Source organism: Crinia signifera, chromosome 1 (assembly GCF_055691185.1).
Source record: "Crinia signifera chromosome 1, ASM5569118v1, whole genome shotgun sequence".
In the NCBI taxonomy this organism is placed as follows: domain Eukaryota; kingdom Metazoa; phylum Chordata; class Amphibia; order Anura; family Myobatrachidae; genus Crinia; species Crinia signifera.
The window spans coordinates 299,928,694-299,953,042 of NC_139217.1; the positions used below are offsets into that span (position 1 = coordinate 299,928,694).

At 40.7% G+C, this 24,349-nt stretch overlaps 1 protein-coding gene across 6 annotated transcripts in view; it reads right to left on the minus strand.

Moving 5' to 3' along the window:
- The window catches only part of SMARCA2 (SWI/SNF related BAF chromatin remodeling complex subunit ATPase 2), a 182,481-nt gene that overhangs the window by 130,766 nt on the left and 27,366 nt on the right, over window positions 1–24,349 (minus strand). For 3 of the 6 annotated variants that reach the window (XM_083186026.1, XM_083186028.1, XM_083186025.1), the window contains exons 2-7: window positions 19,737–19,974; window positions 17,627–17,759; window positions 8,653–9,030; window positions 8,391–8,492; window positions 6,827–7,076; window positions 290–416 (exon numbers count right to left, since the gene is read on the minus strand). In XM_083186026.1, the coding sequence (XP_083042152.1) occupies window positions 290–416; window positions 6,827–7,076; window positions 8,391–8,492; window positions 8,653–9,030; window positions 17,627–17,759; window positions 19,737–19,961 (1,215 nt within the window). In that variant the 5' untranslated portion in view covers window positions 19,962–19,974. The remainder of the gene's footprint in view (window positions 1–289; window positions 417–6,826; window positions 7,077–8,390; window positions 8,493–8,652; window positions 9,031–17,626; window positions 17,760–19,736; window positions 19,975–24,349) is intronic. The other 3 variants (XM_083186032.1, XM_083186027.1, XM_083186029.1) reach the window with 2 other exon arrangements.

Consider the following 24,349-nt stretch of genomic DNA (forward strand, 5'->3'; position numbering starts at 1 on the left):
ATGTACATGCTGGAAGATAGCACAAGGCCCAGGATTAGACAGCTGCACTGCTCGCTACATATGTTTTAGCTTTAAGCAGTCGTGTTTGGAACAGAAATGGTAATTTATTCTGATTAGAATACTCAATATAAACTTAAAACTTTTTTCATGACTCACTTAAAGAAAAGAAAAATAAGAGAAGGAAAATGGGAAAAAAAAGTTGGAAACTATTAATGAGAGAAGTTCAGCAAACTACCAAGTTCTCCTGAAGCAATCAGGTTTTAGGCATGTAGTTGTAGTTTACTGTTACCTGGCGCTGGAAGTTTAGGAGTCTTAGAGCTTTTAGCTCCACAGTAGCTTTGGTTCTGAGATCAGGAGGTAGGGAGCCAGGCAGGTTTTCCAATTCTTGGATCCTATGAGCAATACGGGCCTGAAGTCTGAAGACACAACCATTCAAAGCAATTATAATACGGAAAGAGAGAGTCAGGTGCATATTTGGACTCACATTGTAAGGTTTTCTGCATGTACGAAAAGTTTTGACATGCATCATTTCATCATCACATACAATGCCTTACTTTTAAGAAATATTGGGGCAGATGTATTAAGCCTGGTGAAGAGATAAACTGGAGATTAAGTGGAAGGAGATAACGCACCAGCCAATCAGATCTAAACTGTCATATTTCAAACACAGCTGATTGGCTGGTGCATTAACTCTTCCAAGTTATCTCCAGTTTATCTCTTCTCCAGGCTTAATACATCTGCCCCAATGATTGCACAAAGAAAACGGTTACCCTTTTTACTCATATCTGAACCACGGAAAAGATATTTAGGATTTTATGAAAGCTAGAAAACTGTAGGAATAGGAGCTCTGTACCATACAAAGAGGTAAGGACCAAACCAGTTCTTTTGATTTTGTTCTTTATTTTGTAACTTCTAAGAATTCTTGTAAGCATTCAGCATAACTTATGGAGAGATCTAATGTCCTTAAAGCAGTGGTTCCCAAACTGTGTACCTAGGCACCCTGGGATGCCTTACGCTGGTTGATCAGGATCGAGGATCACAAGCCCGAAGCGCGGCCAGCCCCGCGAGGGGACGCGGAATACATGTGAAGTAATACGCGTGCACTCACCACACTATATAAAATCAACTCCACGCCGACGTGGATAGTGGGGGTATGAAAAGGTCGGAGGATGCTTACCGCCGCCGCTCGCCACGCTTCGGGTTGGCGTTCATAGTGGGGGTGGCGTTAACAATGGGGGTGCATTTAACATAGTAATCACCCATCAGGGTGCCTGTACAGGTTAAAAAAAAAAAAAATCGGGTCTGATCGCATCGCATGCGATGGCATAAGATGAAATTGATGGGCTCCGTGCTAGGAAAACAAGTACCAAAAAAGTTTGGGAATCACTGCCTTAAAGAAAGAATATTTATGAAATCATGTACATTTACACTACATTCTTAACATGAAAAAGTGATTTCCATGTAGTTTCTTCATTTTTGTTCTAAAATAAATTATAAGAAAAATACTATATTCCCCCAAATCTTATCGTCATTGAAAATACCTCTAAAATATTTAGCCGTCTCTATGTAAAAAAAAAAAATCAAGTATTTTTTTTTTGTACAATGAATCATGAGCATGCAGAATGTAATTTAGCAAAATATGAAGTTGTCAGTTAGTGACGAATTAAAAAAAAAAAAAAAAAAGAACTTAATGCAAAACTAATTCATCTGAATGGCATGATCTGTGCCAATAGGCAGATATCCGAATCCACCAGGTCCACAGCAATGGCACAAGCAGTGCAGTAGTTTGCAGTTCGTGATTACAGACTTATTTACTGCTGATGTGACCTAGCATGCCATATGAATAATTAAACAGTATTTGTTTGGTGAACATATACATAGAAATATAACATAATAAATATATAAATGAATGAATCAGCAGAGTCATATGACATTGCATCAGTTTCTTCTTCTTTCTTTAGGTTCACATCTCCTGCAGGATTAATAAACCTCTTCTCAGGAACTGAAAAAATATATCCAGCCTGTAATATAAGTCTGTTTCATGCCGCAATAGTAACCGTTCTTGATTTACAGTTCAATCTCCATGAAAAACCTGACTGACCTAATTCTAATTCAATTTTTTGTGCTGTAGAGCAGAGAAAACGCGTCTCCTGCAGTGATACAGAATTACATCCTTGTGATTTTGGGTGTTTTAAAGCCTCAAATCTCCTTAGGAGACAATCTGTCGATCTTATTTTTGTTGTGTATTTATAGAGCAAGGTAAAGAGGTGATCACATGAGAATGGCAGCAGTCACAAGCCAGCTGTGTCTCAGGACAACTCATCTTTATAATAAGACCACCACATTTACAAGCCCACTGAATAGTTCTTTTGTACATTTAGAACTTCTAAAAATAGCTTTATTTGTATAACTGTAACCTACACAATACAGACATGTATCATAAATCAGTAACCTTCCATATAGGAACTTAAATAATAATAATAATAGCACTGTCATCTATGTATCGAACCCTCTATCAATCTTACTGGGCTGCTCATCCCAAGCACATCACTTCGTGGGGCTTCTGCTGATCAAACTAGTTGTTACAACACATATATTATCACACATTAGGTTTGGGGAATTTGGAGGCCAGGGTTATGCCTTCAACTCTTCATCAAGTTTGTATATGTACAGAGCACATTAACTTACAGAAAGAGGCTACTTCCATCGTGGAATACCATTCCCATGAAAGGATTACCTTTCAACCATGTTTAGGTAGGTTGTACTTGGAAAATGAATGTCCATATGAATAACTAGACCCAGGGATTTTCAGCAATGCTTTGCCCTAAGCAATAGTCTTTTTGCCAGCTTACAAAACTAGTTTATTATGCACATCTGCTCTGTAATGTTTCAGGTAGCTTGTCCTCAATGAAGAGAGAAACCACAGTCATTAACTCTGCAGAGCACACAGCAGTGCATGAAAATGTGGGTCATTCAATTAGCTAGCAAGGAACCACACTAACCAGCAAATACAGTACTTTGTGTCTTTTTTGATTTTGTCTTTGGCGATTTTGACTCACAGCTTCTATGATTTGCTAGCAGAAATCAGTGCAAGCGAAATGCAATCGGTCATTGGGCGGTATTTAATGAGGCTGATTCGCCAGGTTTTTATGGCGATTTTGTGCTGTAAGGCGAATTTCTGACTAAAACAGTGAATCACCCTATTCAATGACCAGATGGCGAATACATTTCAAGGTTTTTTTTGCCATGATTCACCGAGTAGCAATCACTATCTTTTTATGGTAAAGTGGAAGGTGAACTTTTAAAATAAAGTGTTTTGTTTTTTACATTTGGTGTCAAAAAATCTGGAATTTTATTCTGAGGAGGGGCATGCTATTTTTATTCATGTGCTGTAAGCACATGAATATATATTTAATTAAAAAATATATATATATTTTTTTTTTTTTTTTTTTTACACAGAGCAGCCAGCAGGGGGCCGGAGCTGAGCCGCTCATTAGATATTCATATATTCACTTCACCCGATCATTACATATGCATGATCGGGTGTAGTGAATATACCCGGTCCCCTGCTGGCACCCCCGGGGGGGCAGCCTGTGCTGCCTGGGTCCCGGGGAGCCCACCTCCCCCCCACAAACGTTCTGGGGCAGGCAGGGAGACTTCCATCTCCCTGCCTGCCACCGTCCTCAGGCTCCCCGCGGCATTCGCCGCAGGAGCTCAAATTCGCCGGTCAGGGGCAGCGAGCCCCTGACTCGTTGAATACCGGAGCCGGCGAGGCTCCGGAACGCGGCGACCAGTGGCGAATGTGCAGCGAATCCTAAACAGGATTCGCTGCACGTCGCCGGTATTCACATTGAATACCGCCCATTGTCTTTAGTTATGGTTTATTATGTATATTATCCCAAACGATACTAAGGTACCTGAAATGTTGCAAACCCCTTTTTTTTTTTTTACATATCCTATATATAGGGTCATAGGGTCGATTCAATATATTGCACGGTGAATAACACCAGGGCGGAAGCTCCCACAACAATTCTAATCAGCACACTAAGCTGGAGAATGTCGGTACTCGTGGAACTTGAGAGTAGCTGGAATTTGCAGTTGCAAAGCAGCTGAGATGCCATAAACTTACCTATCCTTCGTGCTGTAGTTGGGAGATTTTAAGACTGTGTTTTAAACACTTTGTAAAAAACCACAAACATGATTTGAAAAGAGGTTGTCTTTTACTGCTCATATGTATAAGGATGTAAGGAAAACATTCTTTAGAAGCAAAGGGTAAATGTGCTAAAGCTTTTAAAAATGAAAAGAGGTGATGTTGCTCATGGCTACCAATCCGATTCGGTCATTCATATAATTTTCTAGGATGCAATAGAGAAATGATAGACATAATCCAAATGGCTGCTATGGAAAACATCACCCCTCTACATTTTTAGCAGCTTTAGTAAAATATAAAGTCTGTGTTCTTTGATAAATTGATTTTACATTAAAACAACAATACTCCAAAAGTAACTATAGAACACTGGTAAAATGACTCTGAAACTTCTGTTTCGCTGTAACACTGGACTAGAGGACATTACCACAAACCTACCTCTGTATTTTTTAAAAAGGCAATGACATTTTGCAAAAGGGCAAAGCAGATGTATTATATTTATATTTAAAGATCAATTGGTTGGAGACAGTTCTGAGTTCTTGTTCGCTACCTCTTTTTCCACTGCTGCAGAATGTAATATAGAAAAGTACTCACTAATTAGCATTGTAATTGGCTCTGTGAACTGAAGCAATGTAGAAGAGCATCATTACAGTTATCCTTATAAAGACTGTAGACATATACATTCTGTGTGATGTAGATGGCACATTTGCCATCTGCTGACACAAATGTGCCAGGGAAAGAAATCTGCATTAAGTGAAGAATCAGAAGCATTAACCATAGACAGGTTCAGGAGCCTAAATATAGTTAGACACACACACATGAGAATAAGCCTCTATAATCAAACAAGATCACTAAAATATATATATATATATTTATATATATATATATATATATATATATATATATATATATATATATATATATATATATATATATATATATACATACACATATATATATATATATATATATATATATACATATATACATATATATATACATATATATATATATATATATATATACACATATATACTTCTTTATTGAGACTGTATAAGATAGGCCAAGCACTACAAATCACCAATAATAATTTTTGGGTTAGTTTTCTTTCAATTTGTTTCCATTAACGGTAGTTAGCATTTTTAAGTGCATGCATTTAAGCACTGCAGTATCAGGGCAAACAGCACAGCAGGAGCTGCTCATTGTAATCCTTTCAGATGAAGCAAGCTTCTTATCTACTTCCTTCACCAAGGAAGGGAGGGGGTTGTTTTGCGTATATTAAATGCAATAGTAAAAGATCGAAGAATATACCCTTGGGTGCCAAAGAGATTGGTATAAAACATCAAGGGGAAGCTCAGTTTGTACAAGTAGTGTAAGTAAATGGATGTCTGTATTCAGTCTGTGCAGGGGAGCTGGTCAAAGCAATTATTAGCACGTTGATGTTATGTGGGCTTGTGCCCCATAAAGATCATTACACATAATCACTCCCTGGGGGGGCAGTCCTATTATTAGACCCACCGCCGACACAAAAGACAATGATACACGTCTCACCGCAGGGAAGCAAATGCTGGTTATTATCCAACTTTTAATTGTTCACTCCCACACATTTGAGACATCCATTAATTTGCTGCTTGTCAAATTCTCTATCACTAACAATTAACATTTTGTAATGGCATACAAAAGAGCTACAACAAAATGTAGATATAAGTTATTCTGTCAATAAGGCTGGGTGGAGGAGCCATTAACTGAACTGACACTTTTTTTTTTTTTTTTAAGACTCCAAACTACTAAAGGAGAAATAGTTGAAGGAGAATAAGCAGCCCAGGTAAACTACAGTATTGTATACCCAGTAATGCTACGTAGATTATTTTCTTGCAACCCACATTAGGTTACATTTCTCAGTTTTTAATAATGTAAGCCTTTACCTTAAGATACATATATGCCAAGTACTATTGAATCTTTTAAATTTTCTTTTTACCCCCAGATTTTTCAGGAATACAGAACCCTAAACAGGAAAAATGTCCAGTTCTAAGGGGCTTTTGAGAGCTACAAGCTATTTGGGAATTCCGGTGAGTTTGACAGGTTTTTTAAAGGTCCCGGCCTTGTGTGACCTAAATCCAAATGATCGCTTGACAAGTCAAGGTACAACCTATCACAATAGGTAACTGTTTTTACGTAAATCCCAATGGAATTCATTTATTATTTGTATAGGAAAAATATTTGTAAAATACTCTGCACACTTAGGTAAATAAACTTGACATAAATTATATTTAAGTTAAAGATACAGTCATGTTTTTTTTAGAACATTTTTAACTTGAAGTTGATTTTACTAGAAAATTCAGCTAGGACACCGTGTTCCCTTTGTATAAACATTCGAAGGAACTTATATGGCTGCCACTGCAAAAAGGGTCTCTCGTATTACTTCTTATTAAGAAGACAGCACAACCTGATATACATTAGAGCCAGTCAGACTCCAGGCTGCTCAGTCGAGAGAGAGGGATTTATGCTACGAAGGCAAAAAATCTCTCCACTCACTACTTAAGAGGTGGTCATCAAGGTACAGCTGGAACTGTTCATGGCAAATATCTATGGAGCCAAACAAAGTGGATGAGGTATTTCAATACTCATCAGCATTTAGTAATGTAATACAGTGAAGAAAAAAAGAAAAATAAAGTTTACCTATATTCTCTTTCTTGGAGTATTTCCACAGGATCTAAGCCCTGTGGTTTCTGAATTGGGCTGATGCGATTCTGTTTCTGCTGAAGCTGAACAATCGGAGTAGGCTGCCCAGGTGTCGGCTGGGGAATAGATGGACCTGGCAGAGCAACTGATGGAGGAGCTGTGGGTGGCGCAGGGGATGGCCTTCCACTTGAGGGTGGTACAGCAAGTTTCTGAGGAGTACTTGGTACATTAAGATCTGAGCTCTGCCCTGATAAGAACATTGAACAACAAAAATAAATGATGGAATGCCAAAATCCACTCAAATATAAAGAATTAAAGGACAGGAAATTTGTACAGAAATACCGATTTTTTGTGTGTGTTTAAATGCCAGAAGATAGTGAAGCAAAAAACTGAAGGATGTGAAAATAAAGGGGCCCATACATCTGGGACGTATTCCCCCCCCCCCCCCCCATTCTGCTGACGATGTGGTCTAAAAATAGATAGGAGATATTTAACTTGCAGACTTTTGGTTGGATTGCTTATCATTGCTGGGCTGCATTAAGTAATGGTGTGTACACACGGTGAGATTCCCTTGCTATACGACTTAAGATTCGAGTGCTATACAATCTTTGCTATCTCTGTACTTTTTACTTATACTATCAGCTTTAGATTTGCACTATATAGTCATTGCTGCCCTGTCTATGTGGGTTTTGATTTGTGCAAACCATAGTAATAAATCAGCTGGTGCATGTCTCAGGGTACATAAATACTTACATATATTGACAGGTGTTGAAAATGCACTAAATATTACTAGAACTTAGTTATACCCCTTTCACAATAAACATCAAATTTACTGGGTGAAGCAGTTCTACCCGGTTATTTGTTCAGTGTGAAAGGGTCAACCCGGATTTTTTTACCAGAGTCGGTAACGCGGAATTTGTGACCCGGGTTGTCAGTTTCACACTGAAGAAATACCTGTGTAATTCAGCAAATTACTGGGTTGACTTTTTTTCAAAAACTTTTTATTGACAGGTTATAGCAAACAATTCCTAATTATACACACATGTACAATCTCAAAAATCTCAATGTAAAATCGGGTCGGTCGCATCGCATGCCATTATAATGGCATGCGATGGACCCGATTTTACATTTGTCGGGAAACCTCAAAAAAGCCCGAAATCAGGTCGGTCAGATCCCATCGCATACCTTAAGATAAGTTATGCGATGGGACCCGATGGGCGCCGTGCTAGGAAACAAGTACCGTTTGTTCAAATCTTTTATGTTTGGTATTATGTAACTAACATCAGTATTTGCACGCGGGCTCGCTTCGCTTGCCACAGGTTACTATTCGCAATCTTCCACGACGTGGAGAGTAAATTAAGAAAATGTTGGGTGAACACTAAATAAAACCAAAAACTAGGTGTTGACAATTGTTATATTGACCTTTTGAACCAAACACATGATGCCCACCTACTGACTGCCTACCGCAACACTGTCTATTATCTAGATACCGAAAATAGATTCCTAAGCATCACTAAATATTTGCCACCTATTGTCTATGATAGGTCAAATTTGGGCCTACCTTCTGCCCAGGGCTTTAGAGCCATGCTGGCAGCATGTCCCGCCATTCCAGGTGCTGGCACTGCCCCAGCTGGAGGAACAGCCATTGGGTGCATTCCCATACCTTTAAACAAGAAAAATGAATGAATCCAAACTGTAGAATATTTCACTTGCGTTTCTACTGCACTATTTTAAATAAATACGGTTATTTACCAATTTGAATTAAAAGGGATCTTTCAGGTTAAACATTATTCACATTAACACTTATCAGCAAGCCTACTTACTTGGTGGTCTGCTGTAATTAGAAGGGGGTTGTTGTGGTGGGGGCTGTTGTGCTTGTGGTGGTGGCTGCTGTGGTTGTTGCTGTTGAGGAATTGCAGGTAGTGTCCTCTTTCCTTGGACAGCAAGCTGCAGATTTTCAGACAATGGCTGTCCTCTCGCCAGCATCTTGTAGGCCAATATTTGAGCTCGGAGTTGATGAAGCTGGACTTGGCTAAAGGCTGAGGGACCACGGCTGGGCTGGCTTATAACTTGTTGATCACCTTGCATCATGAGTCCAGGTTGAGCTGGTGGTAACTGTGGGGGTGTTGGACCCCCACCTGACATTGGACTAGCTACATGTTCAGGAGCCCCCAATGGTGACGGATGAGGAGACATATACCCTAAAGAACAGAGGAAACCCCCAATTAAATTTGATTTTTTATCTAGTTACTTATGGAAAAAACCTACACAATATACTGTAGAATACAATAAAATTTCCTACAAAAAATCAATAAAAAAAAGCTAAAAGGTCACTTATATCTGGTGTCAATTTAATTAGTTGACGCATTTTATAACAATGAATGAGTTAATATGTAAATGTGATCTTTCTAGGCTAATAGTAAGTACCCAAAGTAGAAATGTCACATACATACAAATAGGACCAACTTAGCTCCGGAATAAAGGTGGATGCAACAATCATTTGCTAGGAACCAATTACATCATGGCCTATCTAATAAGGAGGCCCTACTTATAGTCATTAGGTAACAGTGAATTACAAGGTTGAATTTGATCATAAATATAAGATGTGCACGCAAAGCAGATGCCTCCATGGAATATAGAGAACAGGAGCAATATGCTCACTATATAAAATAGGATGACACCTCGATGTTCTGCACTGTCTACTGACAGTAAATTCAGTGCATGCAGGGGTACCAAGCTGTAATATAAGTCCAGGGGCAGTTGGAGTTTCCACTAAACCACCTACCTGACAGACAGATCTATATTTATGTAGATATCTCTCTATCCATCTAAAGAGTGCAACCGGTGCTACCAGGTGGATAAGAGAAAGAAAAGCTGAAGGGAAAGAGGGGGAGGAACATATAGGAAGTTAGAGGTGAGAATGGTGCAGGGATGGACCCTGAGGAAGGGCCAGCACAAAGTAAACAGTCACACACTTTGGGTGCTGGAGCTTGCAATAGGACGGAGGAGGGCCCATGGGTGAGGAAGGGCAGTAGGGAGGCAGGAGTGAATTTTTTCTGTCCTGACACTGCTCAAGGTAACCCTGGATGGGTTCCACACTGTGCTCCGTGATCCGGTACATCGCTGGTATCGCAAATATTTTTTTTTTGGGGGGGGGGGGGGGGGGGATGTGGGGACTCAACCCCTTGCCAAATTTAGTTGGTATAGTTCTAGGGCTGCTCTGTTACTTGGGTATTTCAACTAAGTAATTAGATGAAGCTTGGGAGTCTGGATTATGAAGATTTCAACATCACATTTTGAATTTAAGCAGAAAATACTGTCAAATAAGCTCGGTATAAATCATTTGCAAATGCCTCAGCTTCTCCTACTATTAATGACAAAGTTCATCAAGGAAATCTCTCTTGGTACATGAATGATGCAGAGAAATGTATTTGCTTGTGTCTCAACTATTGGTGGATTTTACCTATTAGCAGCAGGACTGCAGTGCCCCCCTCCCCTTTAGTAATATCCATCACCTCAAGCCTGCACTGGCTTGACTGTGACTGACAGTGACTATTGGAAGTACTACCTGTATTAATCTGCATATTTAAGTACTCTAGGAAGATGGCCCAAAGTAATTTCTGCATGAAGATAAATTATGCTTTATACATGATTGTGAGGTAGAAGTGGACATCAAGCAATTCCTTTAACTGTGTGAGCAGTAAAGCCCCTTACACAGTAGCCGACACAGATATTGGTGGCGGCGGGGAGTTGGTGGGGTGCCGTCATGCACACTTGCCGATGCCAGCGGGGAAGGGAGTGACAGCCATGCTGTAGCACGGCCATCGCTAAGGAGGACCACCCTTGTCTGAACATGCAGGATGAGGGAGCGAGTCATTATCGATACGCTGGAGTGTACACACTAGCCTTTCTGAGCAATATTGTTCACAATATCGCCTAGTAAGTATGGGGAGTAAGAGGCACATTCAAATAAAATTATCAGTATCTCAAATACAGTACCAAGTCAGATTTTATTGAAGTCTTAAGTCACAGTGATCCCTTTGACACAACCTGTCTTGGAGCAAAGCAGCCTGCACTAATCACATGCTGTGAATTACATTAATCCTCAGATACCGTTCTAGAAATGTTGACATGTGCTAAAGTGAATGCTTTTCAGCATTTGATAACCTAAAAAGGTATATACACGGCGAAGCCTTAATGGTAGTCCTCTTTATTTGTAAGGGACTTCATTGAGTGTGGAATGAATTTAAATTCCCTTGCTATTCTTAAATAACAGTTTATGAAAGACTCATTATATATTCTGCCATGTCTGCTACACGTACGTATAATCCACTTTCACTCGTGATTAGAGGAGAAGGTTTTGTCAGTGACCCCAAGCCTTCTGTAGCCAAATAATAAAAATGAACATTAAAAAAAAAAAAAGCTCTGAATTTGAATAAAGAAATGTCTACAACAACAAAAATATAGGGGGTAGGTGTTTAGAAAATAACAGACATTTATCAACATGTACACATGCACAAATGCAGACGCACTGTGTGCATATATACATATACGCTACACATATATGGTTTAACACTTATTAGTTCATACTGTACACAAATATTAATGTGTTCAATACTCTATACTACCCTTCCAACAATTCACAAAAAGAGAACATTTTGCTTCTTCCCAAAAAAAAAAAAAAAAAGGGTACAACTCTGGTTATCATGAGGAAACGAAAAAAACTTCACAGTTCCATGAACCCTAGTAAATCTGGGATTTGTAGGAATATACTTTTGTTCCCCAATCATTGATAAATTGCTATTATAAATTCCAATAAAATCATACAAATCTGAGTGTTGTTGACATGCTCAGCAGTCTCAAGAACGCTCAGGCTACAAAAGCACAGACTCTGGCGGGAGGGGTCATGAGTTAGACCTACTGTAAAGGTCCCCATACATTATGCGATTTCGGCCCAATTATTGACTGACTGGGCCGAGAAATTATCCGAAATTGCATGGGTATAACATCCAATCCAATGTGCAGTCCCGTGCGCATTGGATCAGATCCGGAGGTCAGACCGGTTACACGTACGGCCTCCGTCTCATCCCCCCCTCAACTGGGTCGCAAGGGAAACATTTCATGTTAAAAGGACTGCATGAGATACATTGTAAGCAATCCTGCTGCCAGGATCAGGTAGCCACACACTGATGCGAGATAACCAATCAACTTCTGTCATAGGGAGTGAAAGTTCCCGCTATGGTGATCCTCACTAGACTGCACCACGCATCAGCTTTGTGCTGATGATCCGTGTCTCTCTTTTTCTGCACACAGCCACAGTAGCCAGGAACAGTGCTGTGGTGTATGGGTAATCACACCTGCAGCTATCTATATTGATAGTGTTTTCGGTACTTGTGGATTATCATGGCTCCCATCGCATGCCATATATAGTGGCATGCGATGTGATTTTTACTGATTTTTGCAGTTTTTAGTCAAAATCGCATGCGATTTGATCGCATGAGATCATATACGATTTTTCACTGAAAAGCATCCAAATGCATTGGAATTAGTATGAAACATGTTCAATGGCCCCCAAATAGCATTTTTGAGGCTGTACCACCCCCACTATCAACGCGAACCCGAAGCGTGGCGAGCGCACTGAGCCCGCGAGGGGCGGCGGTACGCGTCCTACGACCTTTTCATACCCCCACTATCCACATAGGCGTGGAGTTGAGAATAGAAAGTGTGGCGAGCGTAGCGAGCCGGAAGCCTGGCGAGCGTAGCGAGCCCCGCGAGGGGACGCGGACACCTGTGAAGCCCGTGAGGGGACGCGTATACCTGTGAAGGTATCCGCGTCCGCTCGCCTCGCTGCGCTCGCCACACTAATCTATTCTCAACTCCACGCCGACGTGGGCCTTTGAACATGTTTCATACTAATTCCAATGCATTTGGATGCTTTTCAGTGAAAAATCGTATGCGATCGCATGCGATGTGATTTTTTCGCATACGATGGCCATCGTGGGAGCCGTGATAATCCACAAGTACCGTGTTTTCTACAGTGTACATAGGCAGTCAGCCATTTGCTCCCAACCCCCGGAAAACAAATATGGTAATTTAGACAACTTTTTTAAAGTGGTTTTGTTAAACTGGTCTATTTTTTGGGGTCTGGGAACAAATTGCGGTACTTGTGTACCCAAATTGCTGATTGGCTCCCATCCATTAGCATAATTTCATTTCAATCAACTAGTTTGCTGGTTGGTTGGATGAATGTTGGTCTAGTCCGGTGTTGGAGAACCTTGGCACTCCAGCTGTTGTTGAGCTACACATCCTAGAATGCCCTGCAAAAGTTTTAGCATTGCCAAATAGCAAAACTGTTGCAGGGCATGCTGGGATGTGTAGTTCAACAACAGCTGGAGTGTCAAGGTTTCCCATCACTAGTCTATTGTATGGCCAGCATTAGATTGGGAAAATGAGGAGTCCAAAATAAACTGTATATTCTGCTAAAAAAATACCTCCTGGTACTCTCTGCTGTCTTGAACACAGTTTATTGGTTGTCTCCTGTACACTCTTTGCTCCGCTGTCCTCCATTAAACACTACTTTCCTGGTTCATTTCCTATAAATTTTGTCCTTTAATGTAATGTTCCTGGCCTGAAATGCTTCATATTCCCAGTCCTCATACCTCTTCTCTTGATGATGAAATTTGATCCATTAGCCCTCTACTAGCTTTCAACTCTCCAGTGACCAACTGTGTCCCTGCATTCTCCACATCTGAATGTGTCAAAAGTGGCTAACCTTCTCTTCTACCAGCTATCCTCATATATGTTCCACCACTATCACTACCACAATTTGCTCAGTCTCACAAGTCCACTACTTTGGTGTCATGCTCGACTTCACAATCTGCTTCAGTCCCGACAAGAAGGCTCTCTACCAGTCATGTTGCTCCCACTAAGGCAGGAATGTCCAAACTGCGGCCCTCCAGCTGTTGTGAAACTACACATCCCAGCATGCTTTGCCATAGTTTTAGCATTTCCTAATAGCAAGGCATGATGGGACTTGTAGTTTCACAACAGCTGGAGGGCCTAAGTTTGGACATGCCTGCACTAAGGAGTAACACTACAATATGCCCCTTTCTCCCCAAACATGTAATGTTTGCCTCAACTACAGCAACCTTCTCATATGTAGTACATTTACCAAGATGGGAGATCTATTGAAGATTGGATGTTGCCCATATAAACTAATCAGATTCTACTTATTTAGCTCCTTTTGGAACATAATAGATAGAATCTGATTGGTTGCTATGGGCAACATCACATTTCCATAGAATTTCTATCTTAATCAATGTAGTTTTTAAAGCTCCATGTTCACCAAACTCATCTACAAGTCCATACACTGGCTCCACATATCCTCCAGGATCCTATTCAAATTACTCACCCTCAACTTCAAAGCACTCAACATCGCAAATATCGGTACTTGTGTAATATCTGGGCGCCCGATTATTTGATTGTATGCCTTAACTTAAGGCATACAATCAGATGCAATGCGATTTTGCCGAAAATCGCATCACGACCATATCGCATGCGATGGACGCGATTTTCGATAGGATTCAATGTTAAAATGGTCCTGTTCATATCCCCACTATACAAGTGGGCATAGAGCTGATTTTATATAGTGTGGCGAGCGCAGCGAGCCCGAAGCGTGGCGAGCACAGCGAGCCCCGCGAGGGGACGCGGATTACATAAAATGTATTCTGCATCCCCTCGCGGGGCTCGCGGATTACTTAAAATGTATTTCGCGTCCGCTCGCCATGCTATATAAAATCCACTCTATGCCCACTTGGATAGTGGGGAAATGAACAGGACCATTTTAACATTGAATCCTATTGAAAATCGCGTCGATCGCATCGCATGCGATTTGGTTGAATGCGATGCAATTTTTCCGACCCAATCTCAAAATCGGGCGCCCAGTTATTACACAAGTACCCAAATATCATCTAAAATGCTTTACCTCAGACCATTCTATTTATAAAACTTTAACCTGAATCTCACCACCTTTCTGATAACCACAACTCAAGACAGGCCTGCAATGTCCCAATATAATTCGGGATAGTCTGATCAGACATGGTAGGAAATTCAAACACTCTTTGAAAAAAAAAAAACACTCTTTTTTTAGTTTACCCTGCTCCAATGTACTACCCAGAATGTACAATACCACAACCGTTCCAATCTCCACATTAGTTCCTCTGGTATCAGCTGTGTCCTTTTCATACAAGAATGTAAGTATTGAGCAGGACAACGCCAATGCTTATTCAGCGCTTCATTTAAATTTACATGTCCCAAATTATGTATCCCATTTTCCGTTAAGAACTACACTTGCTCTTGCCTCTATTGCGCTCTTTTCCCATTAAACTAAAGGTACCCTGATTAGTAAGGTTCTTTGGTATCCTTTGTTATCATTCAAAGTACAGTATTTTACCTTGCGCTCACTAAAAAGGTGTAGTTGCTGATAATTCCTTTCTGAGATAAAAAATAATGGTACTTATGAGTTATCCGGGCGCCCGATTTCTAAATCGGGTCGGATCGGGCGCATCGCATCGCATCGCATGCGACCATCGGATGCGATGCGATGACCCGATTTTTCCATAGGAATCAATGTTAAAATGGACAGAGTCCATTTTAACATGGAATTCAATGGGAAAAAGGGGTCCTTTTCATACCCCTACTATCCAAGTGGGCATGGAGTTGGATATAAACCTGTGGCGAGCGTAGCGAGCCACCGAGCCCGAAGCGTGGCGAGCGTAGCGCACCCCGCGAGGGGACATAGAATACCGTCCCCTCGCCACGCTTCGGGCTCGGTGGCTCGCTACGCTCGCCACAGGTTTATATCCAACTCCATGCCCACTTGGATAGTAGGGGTATGAAGAGGACCCCTTTTTCCCATTGAATTCCATGTTAAAATGGACTCTGTCCATTTTAACATTGATTCCTATGGAAAAATCGGGTCATCGCATCCGATGGTCGCATGCGATGCGATGCGATATCGCATCGCATCGCATCTGATTGTATGCCTTAACTTAAGGCATACAATCAAAAAATCGGGCGCCCAGATAACTCATAAGTACCAAAATAATTAATGAGGTAATCTAGCAACACACATGCTATTACCTACTAAAGGTAGATCAATGAACAGAGATTTCATCAAATCTACTTCCGGAACTTGCAATTACTGTGCAACTTTTTTTAGTTTGGTCTGTTTATTAGGCAGGACACAACTCCTGTAGCTTGTCATATACTTTAGGTGTGTGACACAGCTCATTTACCTACTTTAGGTACATGGGCTGTTGTGTACTGTTTGAGCCAAATGAAATGTGTGGTGTTCTTTATAAATACAGCTATATAGAGAGGTAATGTAGGTTAGACACATGTAAAATACTGCTAAAGGGTTACAGTCTTCTCAGTTTTAATAATGCTGTTGAAAGTGTTGACGCACATTATTGATATATGTGCACATGACACATCTTACGTGACAATGCATTGCTTTAACTGAATGCAATTAAAAAACATCTATTAATTACAAGCATACTTAAAAATGTACATTTTGGAAAGACCAAAATGTTTATTGGAAAACACAATTGTATTCTTACTGTATTGAACTTGCCGACCAATAAAAGCAAAAATATTTCATATCATGTTTAATAGAAACAGAAACAAAAAAAATAACACACACCCCCCCCCCAGCAAGGTCTCCTGTCTACCCTGCAAGCATGTCCACCGGATGGGAGCATCCTTCTTCAGCGACAGAGCATGTACACACTGGACGATATTTATATTTTGTCATTAAGAGCCATGCCAATTGGCAAAAAATGTGTATAATCAGAATTAGACTCAGTTACTATGCATCAAATAATACACTATCATACCCAAATATAGAAACTAGCATCCAGAAACTCTCTACACTAAATAGCCTACTGCTTTACATAGGATACAAAGCTGGTGCCCAATAAATTGAACTTCCTAATAAATCTCGATAACACAATATATAGCAAATAGTCTATGACAAGCTCCAATTACAAAATACTTTCCCTTATTAAATCATAACGGGTCACAGTGTTAGGGCAGGTACCAGATGCAGTGTAACAGTACATGGTTCACATTTAGTAAATTATGCCAATAACCACGATTAACAGATACACTGAACCCACAACTGTTCTGGGAACAGTAGACTAAGCATTTTTTTCCTACACAGATTTAATGGAGGGACTATTAAAACTGGTGAATATGGAAAACATGGTCATACATGGAAACCAGACATTTGCTTATTTCGTCAAAACTACAGTAGAATAATGTGCAAGCAACTATCAGCTACAGTCCAAGAGATAACAGAGAAGCAGGGTCAGGCATTTTGATGTTATTATAGACATATTCACACAATATAGAAGCTTGGTTGTACATATTATTTGTTAGGTCTTGTTATGTTTTTTTAAAAAGGCATATTTTGCTGAGTAATAGTGACAGTAATTACATTACTGGTAGGTATTCTCCAGAGAATAATCACATTATGATGCAATTGCAGTGCACGGTTTATTAAGATACAATAAATGTACTCTTTGAAATTCTACTGAAGTAGCCATGATTTACAATGCACTCTGTCCATAGTGATCTTATTAAGGAATCTGCTTCAGCTACAAGAAAATCACTCCAGTCCTTTATTTACCTTAAACACTGTAATGAAACCAAAGAGGAACATCTACGTGAAAGTCATGTCATTAAAGCAAATGTATTATATCTAGCAATAGAAAGGAAAATAAATGTGGCAAATACCTTGACTATGCTGATCCATGGGGCTCTGAGGAGGGCCCATACCAGCATGTGGTGGTCTCATGTTAGAACTCTTCATAGTAGCACAGTGCATGTCATCAGACATCCCTTTGTCATGCATGCTCTCCATGGGCTGCTGAAACATAGTGGTCACAAGAATTATTTTTTTAAACTGTTAAAAGATGATTTGTTTTTTCATTTTCAAATAAATTATGTATTTTACAAAATAAACAATGTCCTGTTTGAATAAATCAAAAAAGGTACTAACCTAAAAAGACATGCTTCAACTGAGAACATTGCTATTACAGGAAAATCACTGCATTATTCTACACGAAGTGTGCGCCCAGTGACCTCATAAGCCACAGAACTTGGCGATGAGGCTGCATCTGCAAGTGCGTACACACTTTCCAATGCTGGCAGCAGTGAGCGACAGCTGTGGGGGGGAGCGGGGCCATTTTGCATTTGGCAGTATAGCATCGCTAGTAACATCCTTTGTGGGAGCGCACATTGCTAACGACGTAGTGGGCACACACTGGATAATTTAAGAATTTGTTGTAACGACATATTGTGATTTGTAAATTTGTTTCAAATATGGAGTTCAGCCATACCTCTTAAAACATAAATAGAGCTGCTTTAAACAGGCAATCATAACTTCACAGAATTTATACCACTGGCCAGAGACGCCAATCCCGGGGCATTTTTTCAATCAAAAACGCTCAATCCCGGGATTCCCAGGATTGGCATCCCTAAAAGACATGTAATGTATTCATGGTAAAGGGGTTGAATAGGAGTTGTCCATTAAAATTAAATTTTACTGATAAATCATGCCATTTTTTCATGCCTCTGTAGCCGAAAGAAGACATCTATGGGCAATATGCAGTTCAGCCGCAACGATTCGCTGCTAAGTTGGCAATAACGGGTGATTCATGTAGTTGAGTGTGGTAATGTTATGGCCAAGTATATTGGAATTACAGGCTAAGAAGATTGCACAGACCTGTCCGATTGCATACAATATACTGTAGTATAGGCATTTAGAGCCTAATTCAGATGTGGCTGGCTCATTAGAAGCAGCAGTGGTAGCTTTGTTTGGTAATGCAGCAGGAGGTGTTTATTAGCAGGAGTGATCCTCACAAGCTGCCAGTTGCATGGGCCAGCAAATCTCTGTTCAACAAATGAAATTCCTGCCCTCCTACCTCCACCAAAATTGCAGCAACACACCTCAATTATCAAACAGAGACCTTCACCACTTCCCTTGCACCCCCCACTCCAACCCCCTCTGAACTAGACCCTTGGTTCCATGAATCACTCACTGCGAGTGCAATGGCAGAATACTTGAGGGCAATTTTAAAGAGGTCTCAAAATATAGAATTGCACAAAATAAGTCTGTTATTAAAATGTCCAACCTTGACTAAAATCATGCTTGATAAATGTAATACAATGCCATAAACATAACTGTGTGGAGGTAAACATACAGAATACGGTCGTTAGGTCCAGACATATAAGGTTGACATGCATTGGGTTGACTTCTGAAGGTCGACATGGTTTAGGTGGACACATTAAATAGGTAGATGTGGCTAAGGTCGACAGGGTTGGAAGGTTGACAATGGCTAGGTCAACAGTCAAAAGGTCAACATGGGTTTTTTCACTTTTTTGGGGAGCCAATATGGGCCTACATGCGGTATTTCATGCCCTACCATACACTAGGGTGTGGAGGGAGAATAGAAAAGTGTGGCGAGTGCACGCAGTACACTTTGCCGCTGTCCATGGCGACATTCGGAATATAAAAGAAAAGTGAAAAACAGTCGACCTAATGCTTGTGTCAACCTTCCAACACTGTTGACTTATTTCATGTGTCGACCTTGAGTGGTCAACCCAATGCATGTCGACCTAATATTGGTCAACCCAATGACCCATACCCACACATACAATGTTACCAAATACTGTTTAAATAGAAACTTTGAAAATTGTGATCTAAAACCAAAAAACGCACTACAGAACTCACCTATACTTAACAATAAAGCAGGGCAAATACTGCAAGCCAACAAGTCTCTCACAACTGTGGCTAATACATCTTTAACATTGGGTAATTTCTGTAAGTAATAAGCACTCTTACCTTATGCATCTGATGCATATTCTCTGGTGGGTAATCTGATGGACCCATGCTAGACAGTTGGTGGGACACACTAGGCGGTCCAGGGCTTGGACCCATCATGCTGTGTACTGACCCTGGGGAAGGCCCTGGTCCAGGGCTCGGTCCTAAAATAGGCCCTGGAGAAGGTCCAGGACCTGGGGAAGGCCCTGGGTGAGGCATTGCACCCGGATCTGTTGGCGTAGACATCAAATTTCCGTGCCTGAGAAAAGACAATACCACAAAATTTACTACAAGCATTACTATGATCAGAAATCACAATGGAATGGCTTTCAAACTAACAGTTGAGGAGGATATTTGCACACTTGTGTGCAGTGATAAGTACAGCATTTTTTTTTCTGCAAACATCTTGCCAAACACACCAGGTTTAGCTGTGTAAAGTGGCTAAACCAGTCTAAACAAATGGGCGCAATGTGAAAAGTGCTGTTACGACACCCAAACAGCCGACGATGCATCAGAAGGCTGCAATCTGGATTGTGCACACTAGGTGCAACATGGGGAAAACCTATTTAATTGCCACCAAACTGTGAGATTACATTTTGGAGAAATTTCTGTCACACCTAAAAAATAATTAATTACTTTACAATTCGTAGCATCCATGTCTATCAACATTAAAATTACTAAATAATATATGAAAAGCTAGAGGAAGCTGATTAAGGCAAGATAATACAGTGCAAGTTCACTGGTGGTGTGGGCTGCCGAGGAAACTGAATTTTTTTTAAAGCGGTAATCATTCACAAAACATGGTTGTTTATTTAAAGAATGTCCGGGTTCGCCCAGCATCCCACGTCTCCGGCAAAAAATTGGATTGTATTATGTCCCGTTGACTATGATAAATTAAATAACAATACTTCCCTTATTCTAGATCTATACACATACATAAAAACTTACATAGACAAACAAACTTTTAGCCCTTAGTCTTCCTTTTGCAAAGTAATTTTGTGGAGCACATTTATATGGCTGTGAAAAAAACAGAACAAAAAAAAATATTTCTCCAGGAAACATCTGGTTTCTGCTTGTTCCCAAGAGTAGAACTTTATCGCGGCATCTGAGCCAACCAGCCAGTAAACTCAAAGGTTGTCACTTGACAAAAGGACATGAAGGGCGGTATTCAATGTGAATACCCTGCGAGGTGCAGCGAATCCTTTTTAGGATTCGCTGCACAATCGCCACGTTCCGGAGCCAGCGGGCTCCGGTATTCAACGTGTCAGGGGCTCGCTGCCCCTGACAGGCGAATATGAGCTCCTGCGGTGATTGCCGCAGGGAGCCTCAGGACGGTGCCAGGCAGAGAGATGGTAGTCTCTCTGCCTAGCCCAGACCTTTGTGGGGGGTTAGGTGTGCTCCCCGGGTGCCAGGCAGCACAGGCTGCCCCCCCCGGGGGTCCCAGCAGGCAAGCGTATATTCACTACACAGGATCGTAATGATCGTGCAGTGAATATATGAATATGTAATGAGCGGCTCCGCTCTGGCGCCACCTGCTGGCTGCTGTGTAAAAAAAAAAAAAAAAAAAAAAATATTATTTTTAAAATTAAATATATATTCATGTGCTTACAGCACATGAATAAAAATAGCATGCCCCTCCTCAGAAGAAAATTCCTGATTTTTTGACACCAAATGTAAAAAACAGAACACTTTATTTTAAAAGTTCACATTCCACTTCACCATAAAAAGATAGCGATTGCTGCTCGGTGAATCATGGTGACCAAAACCTTCAAATGTATTCGCCAACTGGTCATTGAATAGGGTGATTCACCGTTTTAGTCAGAAATTCGCCAAACAGCACAAATTCACCATAAAAACCTGGCGAATCAGGCTCATTGAATACCGCCCGAAATTGTAAGGGCCAGCTTCAAAAAGTGATGAAGTGGAGAGTGATAAACAGTCAGCCAATCAGCCCCTAACTGCCATATTACAGGCGGGGTTTGAAAAATGACAGATAGGAGCTGATTAGTTGGCTGTTTATCACTCCATTTTATCACTTTTGAAGCTTGATAAATGTGGCCATTGATCAATAAAAGAAAATTGAATCAAATAACTGCTTTGTGTATCTTCACATAGGTAGTCTCAGAGAACCACACCCATTTTGAGAAAGGATTGCATCTTTAGGTACGTACACACGGGGCAATATGATCGCTGGCAATATATTGCTCAGCAATCATATTGCCCCGTGTCCCGTTTTCATCTGCGACCAGAGATGGTCGCAGATGAAAATTTAAACACTGCTGGGTGAAGAGGCAGGGGATGTTGCTGGTCGGAGGAGCATGCTCCTCCGACCAGCGACCATTCAGGGGCTGAAAACGGGAGTGCGCACCCAGCGATTTATCGCTGGTGCACACTCCAATCACTGGCAATATGGTCGCTCAGCGACCATATTCCCAGCGATTTCAGCCCCTATCGCCCCTGTGTGTACACAGCATTTCAGACCGCAAATGCAGCATCACACCCAGGATTAGGACATGAGTGACCCGGCATTTGCGCTAAGTGTGTCTATCAGCAACCTTATTGCCAGGGGCGGAGCATCATGCTTATTGCCGGGGGGAGGCAGCACTGAGAACGCTGCTGCCCCCTCCATAGAAGTGTATAGGAAACTTGTCGCTTGACCCGGGATAGTCATTTAGACTGCCCAGTAACCTGGGTAGAACCCTTCTTTTTACACAGGTTATTTGTGCGGTGCAAAAGGGGTATTCTAACAGATCCTGGTTTATACTTAAACATACACAGGTATTTCCATAGGTACTAAAATGACAACATTTAAACCCTCACATCAATGCTTCTAAAGCTAATAAAATTAACTACTAGTTGATGTTACCTGGTTTCAAAGGTGTGCCGTACAAAACATTTTAACCCTTTTCACCCCCTTAGGAGTAGGATACCATATAGTATCCCTATTTAGTGGGGGCAGACCATAACTGACAGTTTCCAGACCACCCGCCAGGTCACCTGTCAGGTGCACAAGCGGAGGTAACCAACTGTCACATTTTCAAATATCTCAATGGTGATGCAGTCTGATTGGCTGTTGGACATTTTTCCACATAACCCCAAAACAAAGCAACTGATTAAAACACTATTTAATTCTGAGCATTAATGAACCACTTGCTTCAATTTGGTATATGATGTGCCCTGCTCAGGCAATGGCATTATAGAAACAAGTCCCCTAAACAAAATCACCTTTACGCTATTAGCATATAGATAACAGTTGCATGGTAACCAGCAAGCACATATGTCATTTTAAAGTATATAGCCCTCCAATAATTAATTAACATTGAAGTTTAACTCCCCCGGTTCCAACCTAGAGCCAATTTCAGCCTCATCGGCTTGCTAGCTATAAACAAGCACAGATAGGCTCCCAGTTAGTATGTTGTTCAGTGTTGCTATGGGATCTGTTTTTTTATTGAAGCATGGAAAAGTATTCATGTAAAGATAAGTATTTACTCCATTTAAGATATACACAGAGTAAAAGCAATTTAAATGTCCTGGTGGACTATATTTATTGCACAATAATCCATGCAAAAACTTAACAAATCATAAAAGGTCATACCAATTTCCTGTGACATATTTGGTCATACAAAAAAATCTTCAATAAGTTGAACATACAAATGTAGATACTGTCTGCCAATAGAGACCAAAGTGCTTAAAGCAGTACCATTAGAAATACCAACCCCTAAATCTAATGAACTAAGCTCTAAGGTCCTTATTCAGATCTGATTGCAGTACAAATTTGTTCTCAAAATGGGTAAAACCATGTGCACTGCAGGTGTGGCATCAGCCCCACCTGCAGTGCAGAGAGAAATCGCTTTTGCAAGTGGACCAGAATCAGGCCCTAAATGTATTAGGGGTAATAATTTAACAGTCACAGAAAACCAGAAACAAAGGCAGCTAACAGATTGCATGTACTTAAAGATGGCGTTGAAAAACATTGTGAAACACCAGAACAGGCTGGGAAGAGAGCTCTTGGAATGCATCCTAATGTAAGCACAGAGGCCCATCTCACTTACGTCAACCTGCTAATGTGAGCTCGGTACTTGTGGAGTATCACGGCTCCCACGACCTGCATCGTATGCAGATCGTATGCTAAAAATCGCATCGCATAGCATCGCATGTGGCATACGATGGCATACGATGCGATGCGATGTTTTACCGATTTTTTTACTATTTTAGCTCAAAAATCGTATGCCATCGCATAACATCGTATGCCATATGTAGTGGCATACGATGTCATACGATGCGATACGATGTTTTACCGATTTTTGAGCAAAAATGGTCAAAAATCGGTAAAACATCGGATAACATCGTATGCCATATGTAGTGGCATACGATGTCATACGATGCGATACGATGTTTTACCGATTTTTGAGCAAAAATGGTGAACAATCGGTAAAACATCGGATAACATCGTATGCCATATGTAGTGGCATACGATGTCATATGATGCGATACGATGTTTTACCGATTTTTGAGCAAAAATTGTGAAAAATCGGTAAAACATCGCATGGCATCGTATGCCATCGATGCGATACGATGTTTTACCGATTTTTGAGCCATTTTAGCTCAAAAATCGTATGCGATCGCATCGGATG